Source organism: Durio zibethinus, chromosome 28, assembly GCF_047325235.1.
Source record: "Durio zibethinus cultivar Kanyao isolate XHJ-2024 chromosome 28, ASM4732523v1, whole genome shotgun sequence".
In the NCBI taxonomy this organism is placed as follows: domain Eukaryota; kingdom Viridiplantae; phylum Streptophyta; class Magnoliopsida; order Malvales; family Malvaceae; genus Durio; species Durio zibethinus.
Window position 1 is genome coordinate 2,872,963 of NC_143189.1, and position 16,810 is coordinate 2,889,772.

General features: G+C 36.3%; 3 protein-coding genes across 13 annotated transcripts; 2 read left to right on the forward strand and 1 right to left on the reverse strand.

Annotated features, from left to right (window-relative positions):
- Window positions 1-717: 717 nt before the first annotated feature.
- On the reverse strand, window positions 718-5,262 carry LOC111280985 (O-fucosyltransferase 8-like). Of its 2 annotated transcripts, none has more exons than XM_022868542.2 (10): window positions 4,735-5,262; window positions 4,146-4,235; window positions 3,930-4,029; window positions 3,708-3,778; window positions 3,267-3,355; window positions 2,910-3,030; window positions 2,647-2,790; window positions 1,890-2,224; window positions 1,545-1,785; window positions 718-1,359 (listed from the first exon to the last, which is right to left on the reverse strand). In XM_022868542.2, exons 1-10 carry the CDS (start codon window positions 5,122-5,124, stop codon window positions 1,051-1,053), a joined length of 1,890 nt encoding a protein of 629 aa, XP_022724277.1. In that variant the 5' UTR covers window positions 5,125-5,262; the 3' UTR covers window positions 718-1,050. The 2 variants fall into 2 exon arrangements, with proteins under 2 accessions (XP_022724277.1, XP_022724279.1); XM_022868544.2 differs by having other exon boundaries at window positions 736-1,359; window positions 4,146-4,264; window positions 4,735-4,861.
- Window positions 5,263-6,972: 1,710 nt separating this feature from the next.
- On the forward strand, window positions 6,973-11,586 carry LOC111280987 (shaggy-related protein kinase eta). Of its 2 annotated transcripts, none has more exons than XM_022868553.2 (12): window positions 6,973-7,275; window positions 7,910-8,002; window positions 8,140-8,199; window positions 8,275-8,547; window positions 8,625-8,699; window positions 8,774-8,830; window positions 9,195-9,335; window positions 9,439-9,489; window positions 9,567-9,662; window positions 9,945-10,028; window positions 10,190-10,291; window positions 11,158-11,586. In XM_022868553.2, the coding sequence occupies exons 1-12, from the start codon at window positions 7,261-7,263 to the stop codon at window positions 11,206-11,208; spliced, it is 1,098 nt and encodes a 365-aa protein (XP_022724288.1). In that variant the 5' UTR covers window positions 6,973-7,260; the 3' UTR covers window positions 11,209-11,586. The 2 variants fall into 2 exon arrangements, with proteins under 2 accessions (XP_022724288.1, XP_089613032.1); XM_089756906.1 differs by lacking the exon at window positions 11,158-11,586 and adding an exon at window positions 10,422-11,038.
- LOC111280986 (protein CLAVATA3 INSENSITIVE RECEPTOR KINASE 4-like) lies at window positions 11,185-16,572 on the forward strand. 9 transcript variants are annotated; one of them, XM_089756901.1, is made up of 12 exons: window positions 12,004-12,263; window positions 12,445-12,486; window positions 12,629-12,761; window positions 12,902-12,973; window positions 13,521-13,664; window positions 13,768-13,839; window positions 13,924-13,983; window positions 14,074-14,147; window positions 14,227-14,379; window positions 14,468-14,806; window positions 15,142-15,533; window positions 16,038-16,572. In XM_089756901.1, the coding sequence occupies exons 1-12, from the start codon at window positions 12,206-12,208 to the stop codon at window positions 16,350-16,352; spliced, it is 1,854 nt and encodes a 617-aa protein (XP_089613027.1). In that variant the 5' UTR covers window positions 12,004-12,205; the 3' UTR covers window positions 16,353-16,572. The 9 variants fall into 9 exon arrangements, with proteins under 9 accessions (XP_022724282.1, XP_089613030.1, XP_089613029.1 ...); XM_089756902.1 differs by having other exon boundaries at window positions 12,078-12,263; window positions 12,384-12,486; XM_022868547.2 differs by lacking the exons at window positions 12,004-12,263; window positions 12,445-12,486 and adding an exon at window positions 11,185-11,322.
- Window positions 16,573-16,810: the final 238 nt, after the last annotated feature.

The window sequence follows — 16,810 nt, forward strand, 5'->3', positions numbered from 1 at the left end:
GTTTTTCTCTGGTTTGACCTTACCTCATGTTCTTAGTCGTGATATTGGGGATCCTTTTGGATGGATTATTTGGAACACTGACTGGTTCAACATTCTCTTTGTAGGTATTGATGCTTCTTGCTCTGAAAATTCTCTCTTTATGCAACTATACTATTTCCAGGAAAAAAACAACAGAGAAAATGTAGGGCTTCTTGGAAGCACTCGTGTTAGAAGCCGTAGAGCCATTCAAATCTCAGCTGGCTTTATGATATTCTTCTCGATATTAGGTGAGTGACAATTTCAAATCTTTCCATCATAAATCATCATGAACAAAGAGAGGCAAGGAAAGAGCAAGCCTTCCGGAAAGAAATATGTGATGATGATCATAGACTATAGTGATGAAGAATGAAATGGAGTTTCATTGCTGCGAAAGCATGGCTACCTCTCCCGTCATCGATCATAGGTATATTTGACTTGGGTTATTCAGGTTTAATCCAATATCAATTCATTTGTCCTTCCCATTTAGTAAGAAATAGTTAATAAATTAAAGAATTTGTTTGGTGTAATGTTAAAAAAGGGCTTGCAGCTTTGAACAGTGTTTGCAAAAGTAAGTTTGCAAAGAACTATGAAAATCAGATGTAGCAATGATCTTTGAAGAATGACAATATCTAAAATCAAATATAATTCTTCTCTCAGAAGGATTAAACGTGTTGCTAATGGGAAAAATTCATTAAAATAGTCGGACAAAACGAATACGTAAGGCATTTTTATTTGCAATCTAATAAAATTACACTGATGAAATATTATTGAATAATCATAAACATAAAAATTGGAAAGAACAACCCACCCTTTTGACCTAGTGAACGAGATTCAGGTTGACCAAAAGAAAGAATATTAACACTTGGGAGTCAAACGAATGAAGCAATAATGAACATAATAAAAGAATAAAAAAAAGGAATGAAGTGATGCCGATACCATACTGTTCCAGGGTTTTGTTTGAATAAAATGGCATTTCTGGCCTTTGATTTTCACATGGCCTGGTAATCCTGTAAAAGGTCGAACTCAGCCATCCTACTGATATCTGCACATGCATTCTGGGCACCTAGGCTGTCGATAAATACTTCGACCAGGACCCCTCACCCGCACTCTTTGACCTTCTTTGATCATCTTTCTTACTCTATCTTCAAAACTATTCCATCCTATAGTGCTATTCTCTAACAAAATTGCGGCTAACCTCTTCTTGTTAGGCCGCAAGGTTGGAGCATGTCCATTACCATAGTAAGTTCGGAATCCAGATACCAGGGATGACAGTTGGCTTCCAGAGTCTGTCATGGCAAAGACATCTGAAGTTGCACAAGCAATAAAGTCTAACGCTGCTAGCTGCATTCAAGGCATTTTTTTTTGCCATGTTATTGAATAGGAGGATCAAATACTGCTTAGAGAAGCTTTCTTTTTGCATTTCTAAGTTAAAAATCTTCCCCCAAAAAAATGTTGTTTAAAACACGTAGAATTCTGGCTGAAAAAATGTTACAATTATTAAAAGAAATTGTCTAATCCTAAAATACCTGAGAAGAGAAATTTCTGAAGGGAGCAAGTTCACTGGATGTGAGCAGTGTTTCCTTGGTGACCAAATTGGGGTACAAACTGGTAAAGGGATGCATCCTGGAACTTCCCCCATATATCTGAGATCCTGCAAGATAGATATAGGTTTCACGCTTAAAACCAAAAGCAGCAAGAACAAGTGCTGCTTCTTCAGGTGTCAATGGGCATCTTCCCAACTTCTTCAACTCCACTGGGGAAACAGGCCTACATGCATCAATGGTAGAAAGAACAGATCAACCAAAGTCAAATATGTGCTTGAAAACAGCATCGAGTAAAACTACAATGCCAGAAGGCAGGTAAGGCCATACTTCGTGTTCTTTAAGCGTTCGATGAGCAGAGGAAAATGGACCTCTCTGTAGGCTTCAAGTTCGTTTTTCTCGTATGCTCCACCTCCAAAATCGCATAGGGAGTATGCCACCATATCCTCTTCAAATCTCAAGTGTAAGGCAAGATATCTGGATGGGCCTCTTCTGGCAGTGTGCTCTTTGGAGGAAATACTAGGTGTGAAATCTCCAAGCAGGTGTTTATCCAACTGACTCTGAGCAGCATAATATTTCCTTATCCTTTTGATTAATAGTGAACCAACTTGTCGAATTTTTGGCACAAATTTTAATGCATGGAAGTTACATTTACACCTCAATCTCTGCAATGGAGCAAAGCATGTAAATATAACTTCTTGAAAAAGATTATCAGTGAGTTCTTTTCCAGATTATCAATTCTAATATTGCATGCTCATTAGTGGAGAATGGTATATAAAGTGATGCTTTAATGGCTCCAACAAATTTCAATGCCGTAATTCACTTGTTTGAAAATTTGAAAAATTGAGGGATAATAATAATATGATCAATTGAGTTTTGCTCTTGGTTTCTTTACTTGTTTATTCTTTGGAACATAGACGAGAATGAAAGGTAATGGACACTCAAGAAGTATGCCTGTGGAGAAAAGGGTGGGGGGTATATAGAAGATTCTGAAGGTTTTATGCATGGGAGATACCCCCTGAGATGGAAGTCCTATCGTACGATTATCTATCCTACAATGGTTAAATGTGCAAGGGATGTCACAGACCTGGAGGTCAGGAGGCAAAGGATCAAAGCCAAGTCGATTTCCAAATCCAAGGAAGTGAACAACTCTGTTCTGCACAAGGAGGGGAAGCACACTGCTGATATAATCATTCGGCTTTGCTTCCTTCTCGATATCTGCATCAGTAATCTGTTTTTGAGGTCAACAGAAAAAGAAAAACAAGGTTAGAGGTTTCAGATTTTAGATTTTAGATTTTCCTGAGAAATGAAGACCAGCTTTCAATGCAATGTAGATAGAAGACAACATACTAGGCTACCAATGGCTTCAATATCTAAGGACTTCAAATGAGGAGGAATTTCCTTCACAATATCTACATCGTCCTTCAAGATGCGCTTAAAATAGTCCTCTTGGTAGATGTCACCAAATTGGCTGCATTTCCATTGAAAATCACTATAAGTAATATTGTTCATTACAAAATATCAGTATATGGCAGAAGAAAATTTGATTGGCCAAGTTTTATCTTCAAGATACAAATATCATAGTGTTTTTTTGGAGAGACAACATCATAGTTGACAAACATTCCCACAAAAACAAAATGGGATGACAAAATTAAAAATTCACAGAACCAGAAGATAACTTATACTGAATGAGACTTGATTTCAGACCTAGGATCCTTCCATACATTGCTGTAAAGAAATTTAGGAAGAACCAGAGTCGCATTAAGTAGAGATGCCACGGCAACTGCATTGCAAATCTGCGGACAACAACATCAACAACCATTTACAATGGAAGTAAAAGCAATAATAATGAAGCTGAAGAAGGAAGATCAAAAAGAGATTGTTTCCATAAACATGTTGCAAAGTGCTTGTAAACAACTGGAGTCTTGCAAAATGAAAGCAGAATGCCTTTGTTCATATAAAGCCTTAGTTTTGGTATCATCATAGCCATGTGGTCCGAAAAGCTATTGGCGATTTGCTGGGGATTCCACTTATTGACAGATAATTCTATCTTTGGAGAACTGACTGTTGAGTTTATTCACTGAAATCAACATTGAACTTTCCTATTGAATAATGAAAAGAAGATCAAAAGGCAAATTGGACACTTACAGCTACTCGTTGTTGATTCAGGCCACCATTTGCACTGACCATTATGTAGCCGTTACTTTTTTCTGGCTTCCCTGTCTCAACGACGAAAGTGATAGGACTTAATCATAACAACTTGTTATTATTCAGCTTCACATTATTGGCCAAAGACTATATTACACTGTCATTATTAGTTACCAGACACTATATTTTGCTATATTGATAAAGTCCAAAGCAAGGAAAAACCTGGGCTTGTTGGATATTTTATATCTGCACAAGGTTTCCATTTGGATGCTTGCCGATATGGTTCCTCCCAAAAATTCAAAGGGTCTTGCTTAAACTCCTTCTGAATTCAACGAAGATTTTCAAAATTTAGTGAAAAATGAACTCATCTAGTTTCTTTTTTTTTTCCTGGTGCTGTAAAAATGTTAATGTGCCTAATGTACAAGTTAAGAAGCATACCTCTGCAAGAGCACTGGAAGCCAAATTTAGAAGCCTGCCATACATCTGAACCGTTGGTCTTTCTTCATGAATATAGGCAACATTATCCTCCTTCATACATGCAGTGAAGGCCATACCAACTAATTGGTGTCAATTCAGCATTCATCCCGTAAATTTGAAACAATAATTAATAACAATTTGAATGTATTTTAGCTTTCAATCGATGTTTCAATACAAACAAACCACCTACTTCAGAAATACATTTTAAAACAAGGAAGAAAAAAAATAAAATTAATGGTAAATCAAATTGATTGAAGCAAGATATAGAGTTGGAACTTGGAAGCCTTTCTAGCTGAATTACAGAGAATTTTTCCATCTGAAATGGAATTGGATTACACTCCATGTCCATCCCAGATCCCAGAAAGTAAATCAAATAGATTCACTGAGACCAGAACATTGATTCTTAACAACATAATTCTAAACCTGATGATACTAATTCATCAGTCTCTTTAACTTCCAAATTACAACTCCGGCATAGAAATGATAAGAACTAATTAAAGGAAAACACATGATTCTATGATTACAAATTAATTCTAAATTATAATCATACCTCACGACGAGTGGAGTTTCTTGTAGTTGAACTGCCCTGAATGTTTATTGAACCAAAAATTGACACCACCAGAGAATCAAGCAAGAATAGGTAAGCTATCAACAAAAGCATAAAAGCAATGGACTTCACATTCCGGCGAAACCATGTATGCCTTGTCCCAACATAAGCACCCTTGCAAGGATTAAACTTTCCGGAGTCATCTTTCAAACTATGAAGCAATACTACTTCGGAATTCCAATAATTATCTCCCCCTAATATTCTCCTTCCAATAGAAGGAACACTGGCCTCCGAAGAATCTGAACTTCTAATATGATAATCTTTCATCCTGAAAAGTGAGTTTGTATTCTTCGACATGGGACGTGGGCTTCTTGGGGATCCTTGCTTTCCCATCGTATAACCACAACTTAACTCTCTCTCAACTGTGCTTCATGGACTATAATTTTTGGAACAGAAGCACCGCCCTTCAGTTCTTATCTTTGACATGACTAAAAAACCTGGATTTGAAACTAATTTTCAGACGAAAAAAACGGGGAAACTCTTACAATCCTGTACTATTTTTCATGTGTCTTTCTCTAACAGAGACTCGCCAACAAATATGACCTTGTTTTGTCATCAACTAATTCAGTTTCAGGTGTTGGTGAAAGAAGAACTAACATAAAAAAATGGGAAAAAAGTTGGTGTATACTGTATAGTAGATAAAATAAGAACGTCGGAGAAGATGAAAGAATTCAAAGAAACGTCAATAAGTAGGTGATAGTGCGTTATAAGCGTAGCAAGAGTGAAACGCAAGGCAGATTGGTCGACGAAATCGAACTCAACTTAACTGCACTTTTAAAACATCTGCCTTGCAATGCAAGAATCAAATCGTAACAGCTACTTCCCACCAAACATAAGACAAGACAACTGTGGGTTTTTTTTTTGCTTTCTTTGTGCTTTCATACGTTGAAGGTCGAGATGCTAGAAAAAATAGCACAACAAAAACAAAAAAACGCTGAAGAAAAAACCACGTTGGGGTTCTATTTGGTGCTTGAGTTTGGCGGGCCATCTTAACGAACAAAAACCGCTGGAATTATACAGGTAGTAGTGAGATTCCATTGACTTAGGCTTACAATAGGCCCAACCTTTCATTGATCTTGATGGCTAGATCCAAATGCCATGTTTATCAAGATCTTGGGTTCAACTGTTCAAGGGCTATCAGAAACATCGTAAGAAAAGAAGAAGAAGAATCGATGGAAGCCCAAGAAAAGGAAAAGTTACGATAGGCCCAAAGCATAAAATTTATGGAAGGCTTAAAGATAGGTTTATGCTACGTAAAGCTTAGCCCAACAGGGCGTTCAGTACCAAAGGCCAAGGGACAATATAAAAGTAAGGAAAATGATAGAAATCCAGTAACAGAAACTGCCAAATGCCATCAAATCATACACCAATAAAGTGAGATGAAAATTATATATAAAAAATAGCTGTCCATCTTTGGTCGGTTTGAAACTTTGAATTGAATGGGAGAGCTAATCTCTGCCTCATAATAGCTGAACCATTCTTCTTAATTCGAGTCAATTTGGCGCTTGCAGCTCTCTATCGAACCACAAAGCCTGGCCTTGATCGCAAATTGTTGGTTCTTGATAATATATTAATAAGTTGTTGGTTAAATTAATAAAAAATTATTTTTTCGTTTAAAAATTTTAAATTTAAATTTAATCGATAATTATTTATTAATGATATTTTAAATCCACGATTTTCAATCTAATTATTTATCTTAAACGATGGATATGATATATATATTATTATAATTTAAAAAATTAAAAAATTTATTTATTTTAAATTTATTTTTTATAAAAAAAATCATAATGATTGCAATGATAATAATATTTCTTTTTTTATTCAATAATTTATTTATCAATAAAATCCAAGATTTATTAAAAAAAAAAAACATTAATAAGTTTTCGTCAATGACAAGACCAATAGTTCGACAAGCTTTCGTCGTTCATGTTTTGTGTCTCAAAAAGGATAAGGTTAAAACCTATCAATCCCACTTTATTTCAAGAAAAAAAACAAAAGAAAAAACAACAGGAAAAAAAAAATCCCTCCAATAGTAACGGTAACGGTAATGAATACGAAACCCGAGGGACGAATCACGGAACGTTAAAGCTCAAAATAATTTATTTATTATAATTAGATAAGAATTCAAAGGGCAGATTGGGAAGTCTACAAACAAAAAGAGGAGCGAAGAAAACGGAAAGTAAAGAGAGATAGAAGAAAAAAAAACAGAGAAAGGGGAAAAAAGAGGAAGAGAAAAAAAAAAAAAAGGAAAAGGGAAAACAAGGGGAGGGGTGGAATCACATGGGCATTAGTTTGTTGTCTCTCCCCTGGGTCCTCTCTCCTCTTCTCTTCTAATTATTCTTCTTCTTGTTCATCATCATCTTCGCTTTTCTTTTTTTTTTTGTTCTTCTATCGCCATGATCTACCGTTACTCTTTCTCCAATTAGATCTTTGTTTTTGATTTTTTGTTTTGTTTTTCTTTTGCTCGACATGGCTGACGATAAGGTAAGCTTTATTTTTTTTTGTTCTTTCAAAATTTTTTTCTGACATCATAATTTGGAAGTGAATCTTCGATTTTTTTAGTTTAATTTTGGTGAAACTTTTGTTCATGAATATTATTAACTAATTTTTTTTTGTTATTCTGTTTATTTTTGGGTGTCGATGGGATTTATGAGATTTGTGGATTTTATTTTTATTTTTGTTTTCCAATGGTTATGAAACGCGAATTTTTTTTTAATGTATATTCTTTTCTTTTTGCTTTTTTACGGCGATCTTGGTGGTTGAGCTAATCGGGGAACCCTAGATGATGAAATTTTGCTCTGTATTTGATTCGATCTGTGATCTCTTGTCTGCATTTTTCAGTTCTGAGTTTTTTTTTTAAATTTTTTTAAGAGAACGAAATCTTATCAATATATATTTTTTTGCTTTTAGTCGCTTGATTTGGCTTTTTAGCTTAGGTGAAAATTTCTTTGGATCAGAGTGAACCGTTTAGCTTAAATTATTGAATGGGTTCGATTATAATTTTGATTTCTTTTCGAACCTGATTTATAATTTTTTTGAGGGAAGGGCTGGGTTTTTTGGATCTCCAATTTTTGTGCTCCTTCGAAGTCTCACTCTCTCTTATCTTGTTTCTTACCAGGAAATGTCTGCCCCTGTTGTTGATGGGAACGATCCGGTCACCGGTCACATCATTTCTACAACGATTGGAGGTAAAAATGGAGAACCTAAACAGGTATGTGTTTTCTTGGGTTATCCTGTTTCATAGCTGTTCAAATTCTGGTTTAGCTATCAATTAACATGTGGTTACGAACAAGACAACTAGTTTCTTTTACTTTGGAATTTCATGTTTTTGGTTTTTTATTATTGTAGACCATCAGCTATATGGCAGAGCGTGTAGTAGGGACAGGATCATTCGGGATTGTTTTCCAGGTATTAAGCCATAGTTAGACTGTAGCCAATGTTACCTTGTTCACGTTTCGCATGCTGATGCATCTTTTCTTTCAGGCAAAATGCTTGGAAACAGGAGAGACTGTGGCTATAAAGAAGGTTTTGCAAGATAGAAGATATAAGAATCGTGAACTGCAATTGATGCGTGTCCTGGATCATCCGAATGTGATTTCCTTGAAGCATTGTTTCTTTTCCACGACAACAAAAAATGAGCTTTTCCTTAACTTGGTTATGGAATATGTACCGGAGAGCATGTATAGGGTTTTGAAACATTACAGCAGTGCTAATCAAAGAATGCCACTTATCTATGTGAAACTTTACACATACCAGGTATGCATGGTAGTCTTTTCCATGCTTGATCTCTTCTGTAAAGTTCTTCTTTTTGCTAATTAGAGGAGGTTTTACAGATATTCAGGGGTCTTGCATACCTCCATAGTGTTGTTGGAGTTTGCCATAGGGATTTGAAGCCTCAAAATCTTTTGGTATGCTTTTTTTATTGATGATTTTTGTGGAATGTCTTGACAATGTTTCTGAGATGATTGTTTGCTCTGTACAGGTTGATCCTCTGACTCACCAGGTTAAGATTTGTGATTTTGGAAGCGCAAAAGTGCTTGTAAGTTGGTCCCCTTTATATTAATTTTCGAAGTGCTCTTCCTTTCAAATTTATGACTTAGATTTTAGTTGATCAATTACTTTTGCTCCAAGTGAAGCATTGTTATAGGGTCCATAAGTTTCTAAAACTAAAAAAAAAGGATTTTAGCTCCGTGTTATTTGCATGTTTGATTCTGATTGTAACTTCTAAAATGATTGTAACTTTTATTTAGCTGTCCTTTATGGCCTCTTTGTAGGGGTGAACTGCTGAAGAAGAAAAGGATTGAATTAGATCTAAGAGTAGTATTAACATGTTTATGATCCTCTTTTGCATGTCTTTTTCTCTGTAAATGCTTCATACTTACTAGTAATTTACATGTGATCAGGTCAAAGGTGAAGCTAACATTTCATATATATGTTCTCGTTTCTATCGGGCTCCAGAACTTATATTTGGTGCCACTGAATACACAACCTCAATCGATATCTGGTCAGCTGGTTGTGTTCTTGCTGAACTTTTGCTGGGCCAGGTTAGCTTTTTCCTTTTTTCCTGATTTTGATCCTTCTGAAAATTTCTAGCAATAATTTAGTGTCTCTGCTCATTGATACCTATTTTTTTTTTTTTTCGTGTAGCCATTGTTTCCTGGAGAGAATGCTGTGGACCAGCTTGTAGAGATTATCAAGGTATGATTTGCTTAGTGATGCTTGAAGTTATACATTTCTTTGTATCATGAGTCTGCTTCTTACATCTTTTCCTACAGGTCCTTGGTACACCCACTAGGGAAGAAATTCGCTGCATGAATCCCAGTTACACGGATTTTAGGTTTCCACAGATTAAAGCGCATCCATGGCATAAGGTTTGCCTTTTATTGTCGATATATAAATTTATAAATTGCTCACTGAAATGAGTGGTGTAGAGACGCATTTTTCGTAATACCTTCTGGATATTTTGCTCATGAAATATTAGCTGATTTTTGTTTTTCAAAGTTCTTGAATATTTATAGTAGTTTTCAATGTTTCTTTGCCAATGTCTCTAAGGGCAGAAATATTTGATTGATTTTGAGTAATGCACTGCGTTGTTGTTGTAATATAAATGTAGTGGTCGATTACCTTGAACTTGACTCTTATATGTTTTTTAGGTTTTTCATAAAAGGATGCCTCCTGAAGCAATTGATCTCGCATCACGACTGCTGCAATACTCACCAAGTCTTCGCTGTACAGCTGTGAGTTGCTGGTGTCTCCATCTTTTGATTGGTGACATTTCTATTTTAGACTTGGAAAATATGTACAATTCTTCAATTATCGATTTGTCTCCCCCATATATTTGTGTGTTAGTGATAACCGCCCCAATCTCATGTTGTTGATCTGCTCTTTGCTATGACAGCTTGAAGCATGTGCACATCCCTTCTTTGATGAGCTTCGAGAACCTAATGCTCGCCTACCAAATGGGCGACCATTACCACCACTTTTCGACTTTAAACAGGAAGTATGTTTCTGAAGTAAACTTCATTCCCATTTGCTTTCCATTTATATACAGATATATCTTCATTGAATATTTTAGATGGGATTATTTTCTGGCTAAGCTTTGTTAGTCATTTGCAATTTTTTGGTTACAGTTATGTGGGGCTTCACCGGAGCTTATTAATAAGTTGATTCCTGAACATGTGAAACGGCAAATAGGGCTACAACATTTCATGCATCCGGCTGGTACATAAAACTTTAAAAGTGATATATAAGATTTGGTATCTACTAGTTGATGCGTGACACAAAGGAAGTACTATCTTTGGATAACCACCATAGATTGAGGCCTGTCCAGCATCATTCTCTACTCTTCCATGGCGCATACAGTATCTGGCAGCTGGATGGCTGCCTTCTCTTGATCTTTCTACTTTAATTCTGCCTCGCTTGCTCCTTTATTCTATATGAGTTTTTGTCAAAATGCCTTTTTTTGTTATGTACATGTAACATGTTTGATAGTAAAAGATAGGCTAAGGTGGACAGACCAGAAAGCTGCTAATGGAGGAAAAGTAGGGAAGTGTATTTGTTGCTAGAAAGAAAGTCCCTGTTAGAATGGCCCGAATATAAGGGGTGGGCTAGTTGGTTTTTGGGTTTGGTTAAATGCACTTTTTCTTTGTTTTCAGTTATTGTGGTGGTTTCTGGTGGGCTGACTTCAAATTGCAGTCAATTGTTATTACTGTTTGTGCAAAGTAATGTTATTACTCTCTTTCTACTACTACTGCTGCTGCTTTTATTTGCTTGATATTAAAAATCAAGTTCTCAGTCTATTCTGGTTCAACAATCTCATACAAGTGATAATGCAAAGCTGATGCTTGGAGTTCTTTTTTGCCTTAGATGGAATGTGATGGCAATCCCACATCTTTTTCTCAAGAAAAGCCGACATGATGAACAAGTTGGAATGCTGGAATGCATGTCAATTTTCTCTTGGGAAATAAGAGAGGAACATGACTCATTGGCCATTGCCTGTAAGTGAGCCGGAGGGAAAAAAAAAGTACAAAGGTAGAACAGATATAAACCTGATTGTCGGTGCCGTTTGGTCTTTTGTTGGGACATGATTGGATTACGAATATAGGCATAGTAGAAAAGATCTAATGATATTTTTGGGTGCATGATTTTGTCAAAAAGAAGATGCTCTTAGCCTTAAGGTCCCATGCGTCAATAATTACGATCATTTTGGTCGTCAAAAGAAACTGAGCTGGCTCCCTGCTTCAGTGTTTCCTACTTAATTGATTTTGATTGAGGCCCTTGTGCCCATGCCATGCCCCCCACTGTCAACATTTTGTTCTCTCGTTTCCTCCCATCTCTTTTCTTATCACCCCTTTCTTTATTATCCCTTCGCTTTAGACTCAAGTAAAACGTCTAATCTCATGATTGCCAAAAATAATCTTCCTATTATAGCCTTGTAAACAAACGGTGCCGTTTATGCTTAGGACTACTGTGTACAGAGAAGAAATCCTAAATTCCCGGCGACATGAAATGTCGCGGTAGTGTCGACCACTTCAAGTTACAGGTATGTGGAATCATATCGATGTTGTCTACTCAAGACATTTCAGCCCCTTATGAGCCGTCCGTTACTGACAGCAATCCAATGGTAAGATCTGAACGGCCAAAAACTCAATAAAATCAGACAAATCCAAACATCGTAACCATACAAAAATACACTTCAAATCAAGACAAAGCGACAATCTCTGTCACTGCACATATCTCGAGAACTTACGCGATTTCAAAAGCCATTCTTCTGGTCTTTCGATCCCACCCAAGAAAAACACTTAACAATTTGATCTTTTTTTTTTTTTTTTTTTCCATTTTGTTCTCATTCTATTAATTTGTTTATCCAAGACTAAAAAAATAGGTAGAATCCAAAAGAAAAGAGTTGCAAATAATGAAATTTGACAGAAAAAACCAAACGTTAGCCGAATCAAGTCTTCATCTTTTTTTTGGTATGTAGATTCGGGCCTTACTTTTTGTGTCAAAACCTACTGAAAAAGAATTAAAAGCTTTCCTTTTTAACTTTGGCTCTTCTTTTTGTCATTGCTTTTGTTTAACTTCCAATGGAGCAGCACGTAATGTGGGTGGTTTTGTTGCTCTTTTGTTGGTTTTGTTGGGTCCATTCTGTTTCAGATGGTGATAATCTCCTCTCTCCAAAAGGAGTTAACTATGAAGGTGGAGTCGGGTTCTTAATTTCTTATCTTAAAAAGAAGGAAAAAAGGAAAAAGAATGCTACCCCATTGATTAAGACTGTTGAAATTTTGGGTTAATGTATTTTTGTTTTGGTTGTTGATTTTGGGTGGTATTGAAATAACAGTGGCTGCTTTGATGTCGGTGAAGAGAGAGATGAGAGATGATAGGGACGTAATGGACGGCTGGGATATTAACTCGGTTGATCCTTGTACTTGGAACATGGTCGCTTGTTCTGCTGAAGGTTTCGTTATCTCACTGTAAGGAACTGTGCTCGTTTTCTCTTCATTGTAAACTTCTCTTTTGTTTTTAATCATTTCTTCTTTTTTTTTTGAATTATTAATATTTTGATAAAAGAAGTAAAATGAGAGCTTGGTTTTGGGAACATTGTTGTTGATAGGGAAATGGCCAGCACTGGGTTATCAGGAGTGCTTTCACCGAGCATTGGGAATTTGAGTCACCTAAGGACAATGTAAGTCCACTGCCTTATTTAATTCTTTTACGTAATCCCACTGCTAATTCTTTCAGTATGGGAATCTATTTTGTTGTTATATGGCTAACACCCTTTGTGGGAAATTGATGTTTTAGTGGTGATTAGGATTGCCCAAGAAATTCCCTTTTGGGGGTGTTTTAAATGCTGGTAGCATTGAGTTTGGAAAGCTATTGTCTAAAGGATAGTGTTTCTGAATATACATCTGGTAAAATGTGTTCGGTGAGAAAGTAGGTTTTTCTTAAGATAGTGTTGTTTTAGAAGTTGATTCGCTTATGCAAAATGTGCTTTATAGTGTGCACTGGGGAACACATTCTTGCTGGAAGAGATGCCAGAGTTGGTTCTCAGAATTTAGTTTTATTCTCTTGAATTCATTTCAAAATTTACAAGGTTATTATTTGTCTCCACCTACTTGTGATTTTTGGAAGGAACTTATTGTATCAAATAAACCTTCTTTGTAATTGAACGTGAAAATTCTTGTGAATCTTTTTCACATTCATTGAGATGCTTTCTGTTTCTGTTTTTGTAGGTTGTTGCAAAACAATCAGTTGTCAGGTCCCATCCCAGATGAGATAGGGAAGCTTTCAGAGCTTCAAACTCTGGATCTTTCTGGTAACCAATTTGTTGGAGTAATTCCAAGTTCTTTGGGTGCTCTAACTCATCTAAGTTACCTGTGAGTGTGGTCTGACATTTGTTTAGTGCATTCTTATAACTATTGCTGTCCTGTGTGTTTTCTGAATGTTTGCCTTCTAAAATTTTTGCCATGGCTTTTTCAGGCGGCTTAGCAAGAACAATTTATCTGGTCCTATTCCTAGACTCGTTGCAAATCTCACTGGTCTTTCATTCTTGTACATGTCCCATCATGTCACTAAATTTCTAGTTCAGACTGCTGAGAAGTGATGATTTTTATTAACTTCAATGATCTTGTGCAGGGACTTATCGTTTAATAATCTTAGTGGTCCTACTCCAAAAATACTAGCAAAAGGTTATAGGTAAGCTTCTTTGCAGAAAAGAGCTTTTATTCTATATCAATAAAGCGTAAATATTCACTTTAAGCTCCATGTAATTTTTTCGTTGTGTAGCATTATAGGGAATAACTTTCTTTGCACTTCTTCACCTGAACAAATTTGCACAGATGTTGCAAAACCATTAAATGGTATGTTGATGAAATCTATCAAAGTGCTTTTGCCATGATGCCCTTTAATGATGCCAATGTAACATGTTCAATCATTCAGTTGCAGGCTCAGTTTCATCGTATAGAGTCAATGGATACCATCGTTGGGTGTTGTCTGTTGCCATAGGAATCATTTCCACATTTGTGGTTTCCGTAATGTTGCTTGTTTGTTGGGTGCATTGGTACAGATCTCGAATTTTGCTAACATCATATGGTACTTTCAAATTCGCAATGTATGCTTTTTTGGTACTGAATTTGTATAATAATTGAAATTTGAGAATTTGTTTAAACTTGAATTGCAGTGCAGCAAGATTATGATTTTGAAATTGGTCATTTAAAGAGGTTCTCATTTCGTGAACTGCAAATTGCGACAGGCAATTTTAATCCCAAAAACATTCTAGGGCAAGGAGGATATGGAGTTGTTTATAAAGGATGTCTTCCAAATAGGTCGGTGGTGGCTGTTAAAAGGCTAAAAGATCCAAATTTCACAGGAGAAGTGCAATTTCAAACTGAAGTAGAGATGATTGGTTTAGCTCTTCACCGTAACCTCTTACGTTTATATGGCTTTTGCATGACACCTGATGAGAGGTTGCTTGTTTATCCTTATATGCCAAATGGGAGTGTTGCTGATCGCTTAAGAGGTTTGTTTCTTTTTGCTGACCTTTTGTGCTTCTATCCTCATTACACCATTATTCTATCTCTCACTCTTCGATTGATTTATCAGATGAATAGAGCTTAGGTTAATTTGTGGTCTCATGCAGGCATTGCCATTTTTGAGGCTGTACATCTTAAATTTGAGCTTACATCGGTTTGCAACTAGCCTAGCTTTCTGCATCCTTTTGTTTTTTCTCTTTCTTGTGGCTTAAATGGAATAGAGTCATAAACTATTCATCAAGCCTATGATGCACTTACAGATTTTTACCGTTTGCCCTCTTTTGGCCTTGCTGTTACCTTATAATTTGATTGTCTTTAGCAGATGCTTTTCATGAAAAGCCTTCTCTGGATTGGAATAGACGAATGCATATTGCCCTTGGAGCTGCCCGTGGACTTCTATATTTACATGAGCAGTGTAATCCAAAAATAATTCACAGGGATGTGAAAGCTGCAAATATTTTGCTTGACGAAAGTTTTGAAGCTGTTGTAGGTGATTTTGGTCTTGCTAAGCTCTTGGATAAAAGGGATTCACATGTTACTACTGCTGTGCGGGGTACTGTAGGACACATTGCCCCGGAGTATCTTTCAACCGGACAGTCTTCCGAAAAAACTGATGTCTTTGGATTTGGGATACTACTCTTGGAACTCATCACAGGACAAAAGACATTAGATGCTGTTAATGGACAGATTCAAAAGGGAATGATTCTTGACTGGGTAAGTAATCATCAATGACTCTATATATGCATCTTTGTTGCTGCCAGTTCAAGTGCATGGTGCTTTACTTAGATAAAGCTCTGGATGCCTGCCAAACATTATAAATCATACTTCGGGTTTTTAAATAATTCATGTGATTGTTGTTTTCAGTGAAGTTCCAACAATACACCATGATTGCCACATATGTTTGGTGTATATTTATTCTGCTGGATTGGTTTTGTTTTAAGATTTATCCCAGTTCCTTAGCCCTAACCGGGCATTATCATCTTGGATGATACCCATCCTGTCATATAACAAAATCCAGATCACTCAACGTAATGGATGTTTGCTTTGTGGTAACAACATCCAGCATAAACTTAAGCCTTTTTTCTTATGATATTATTTTTGCCTTTATTTATTTGTCCACTTTTTCCCCACTTAAAATTTGTTAGAACTAACTTTTGTACCCTTTGTTCCTTACTAATCATCCATATCTAATTTGAAGATATTTTGTGATTGATACAGGTTAGAACATTGCATGAGGAGAAGAGGCTTGAAGTGCTAGTGGATAAGGATTTGAAGGGATGTTTTGATGCAACAGAGTTGGAAAAAACAGCAGAACTGGCTCTGCAGTGTACTCAGTCACAACCGCAGCTTCGCCCAAAGATGTCAGAAGTTTTGAAGGTCCTGGAAGGTCTTGTGCAGTCAGGAATGGAAGAATCACAAGGTGGAACAAACCTTAGTGACACTAGGGCATACAGCTTCTCTAGGAATTACAGTGATGTTCGTGAAGAGTCATCCTTCATCGTTGAAGCAATGGAGCTTTCTGGACCCCGGTAATAGAAAGTATAATTTGCCCTTCGCCGTCCATTTGTACAAGATTTTGGCACTTAAGATCTCAGATTATAGGTAATTCATTTTTCCCCTTTTCCCTGTGGGGGATTGCATTAACTACATCTAGACTATAGTTAGGAGTGTAATGTAGTACTAACTACATGTAGACTATAGTTAGGCGTGTAACGTTGGTTTAAACAAAAGCATTAAGATTTGTTGCGAGCTCAAGATTCAAACTTGCCAGATATTCATCTGCGAAATAGATGATCCTATCACGATTTGGTAATATGTACTGATCGTACATGATCAACCATGACCAGTTTGATTTGACTCTGGCAAAAACAATATCAAATGCCATCTAAAACTATCAAACAAGCAGCCAGCCATCCACGACAGCTTGCTTCATGAATAATTCATCAAAAACAAAACATTAATTAAGAATTAAGTAAAGCAATAGGAATGAT

Excerpts from the sequence above, each read along its gene's own strand:
- LOC111280985 (XM_022868542.2), bottom strand. The coding sequence starts at position 5,124 with ATGGGAAAGCAAGGATCCCCAAGAAGCCCACGTCCCATGTCGAAGAAT. Across the intron at positions 3,031-3,266 it reads AATGTATGGAAGGATCCTAG|CCAATTTGGTGACATCTACC; the intron begins GTCTGAAATCAA and ends ATGGAAATGCAG. Across the intron at positions 2,791-2,909 it reads TTGAAGCCATTGGTAGCCTA|ATTACTGATGCAGATATCGA; the intron begins GTATGTTGTCTT and ends CCTCAAAAACAG.
- LOC111280987 (XM_089756906.1), top strand. Across the intron at positions 8,003-8,139 it reads AAAATGGAGAACCTAAACAG|ACCATCAGCTATATGGCAGA; the intron begins GTATGTGTTTTC and ends TTATTATTGTAG. Across the intron at positions 8,831-9,194 it reads TTGGAAGCGCAAAAGTGCTT|GTCAAAGGTGAAGCTAACAT; the intron begins GTAAGTTGGTCC and ends ACATGTGATCAG.
- LOC111280986 (XM_022868546.2), top strand. The coding sequence starts at position 12,375 with ATGGAGCAGCACGTAATGTGGGTGGTTTTGTTGCTCTTTTGTTGGTTT. Across the intron at positions 13,665-13,767 it reads CTAACTCATCTAAGTTACCT|GCGGCTTAGCAAGAACAATT; the intron begins GTGAGTGTGGTC and ends TGGCTTTTTCAG. Across the intron at positions 13,984-14,073 it reads ATACTAGCAAAAGGTTATAG|CATTATAGGGAATAACTTTC; the intron begins GTAAGCTTCTTT and ends TTCGTTGTGTAG.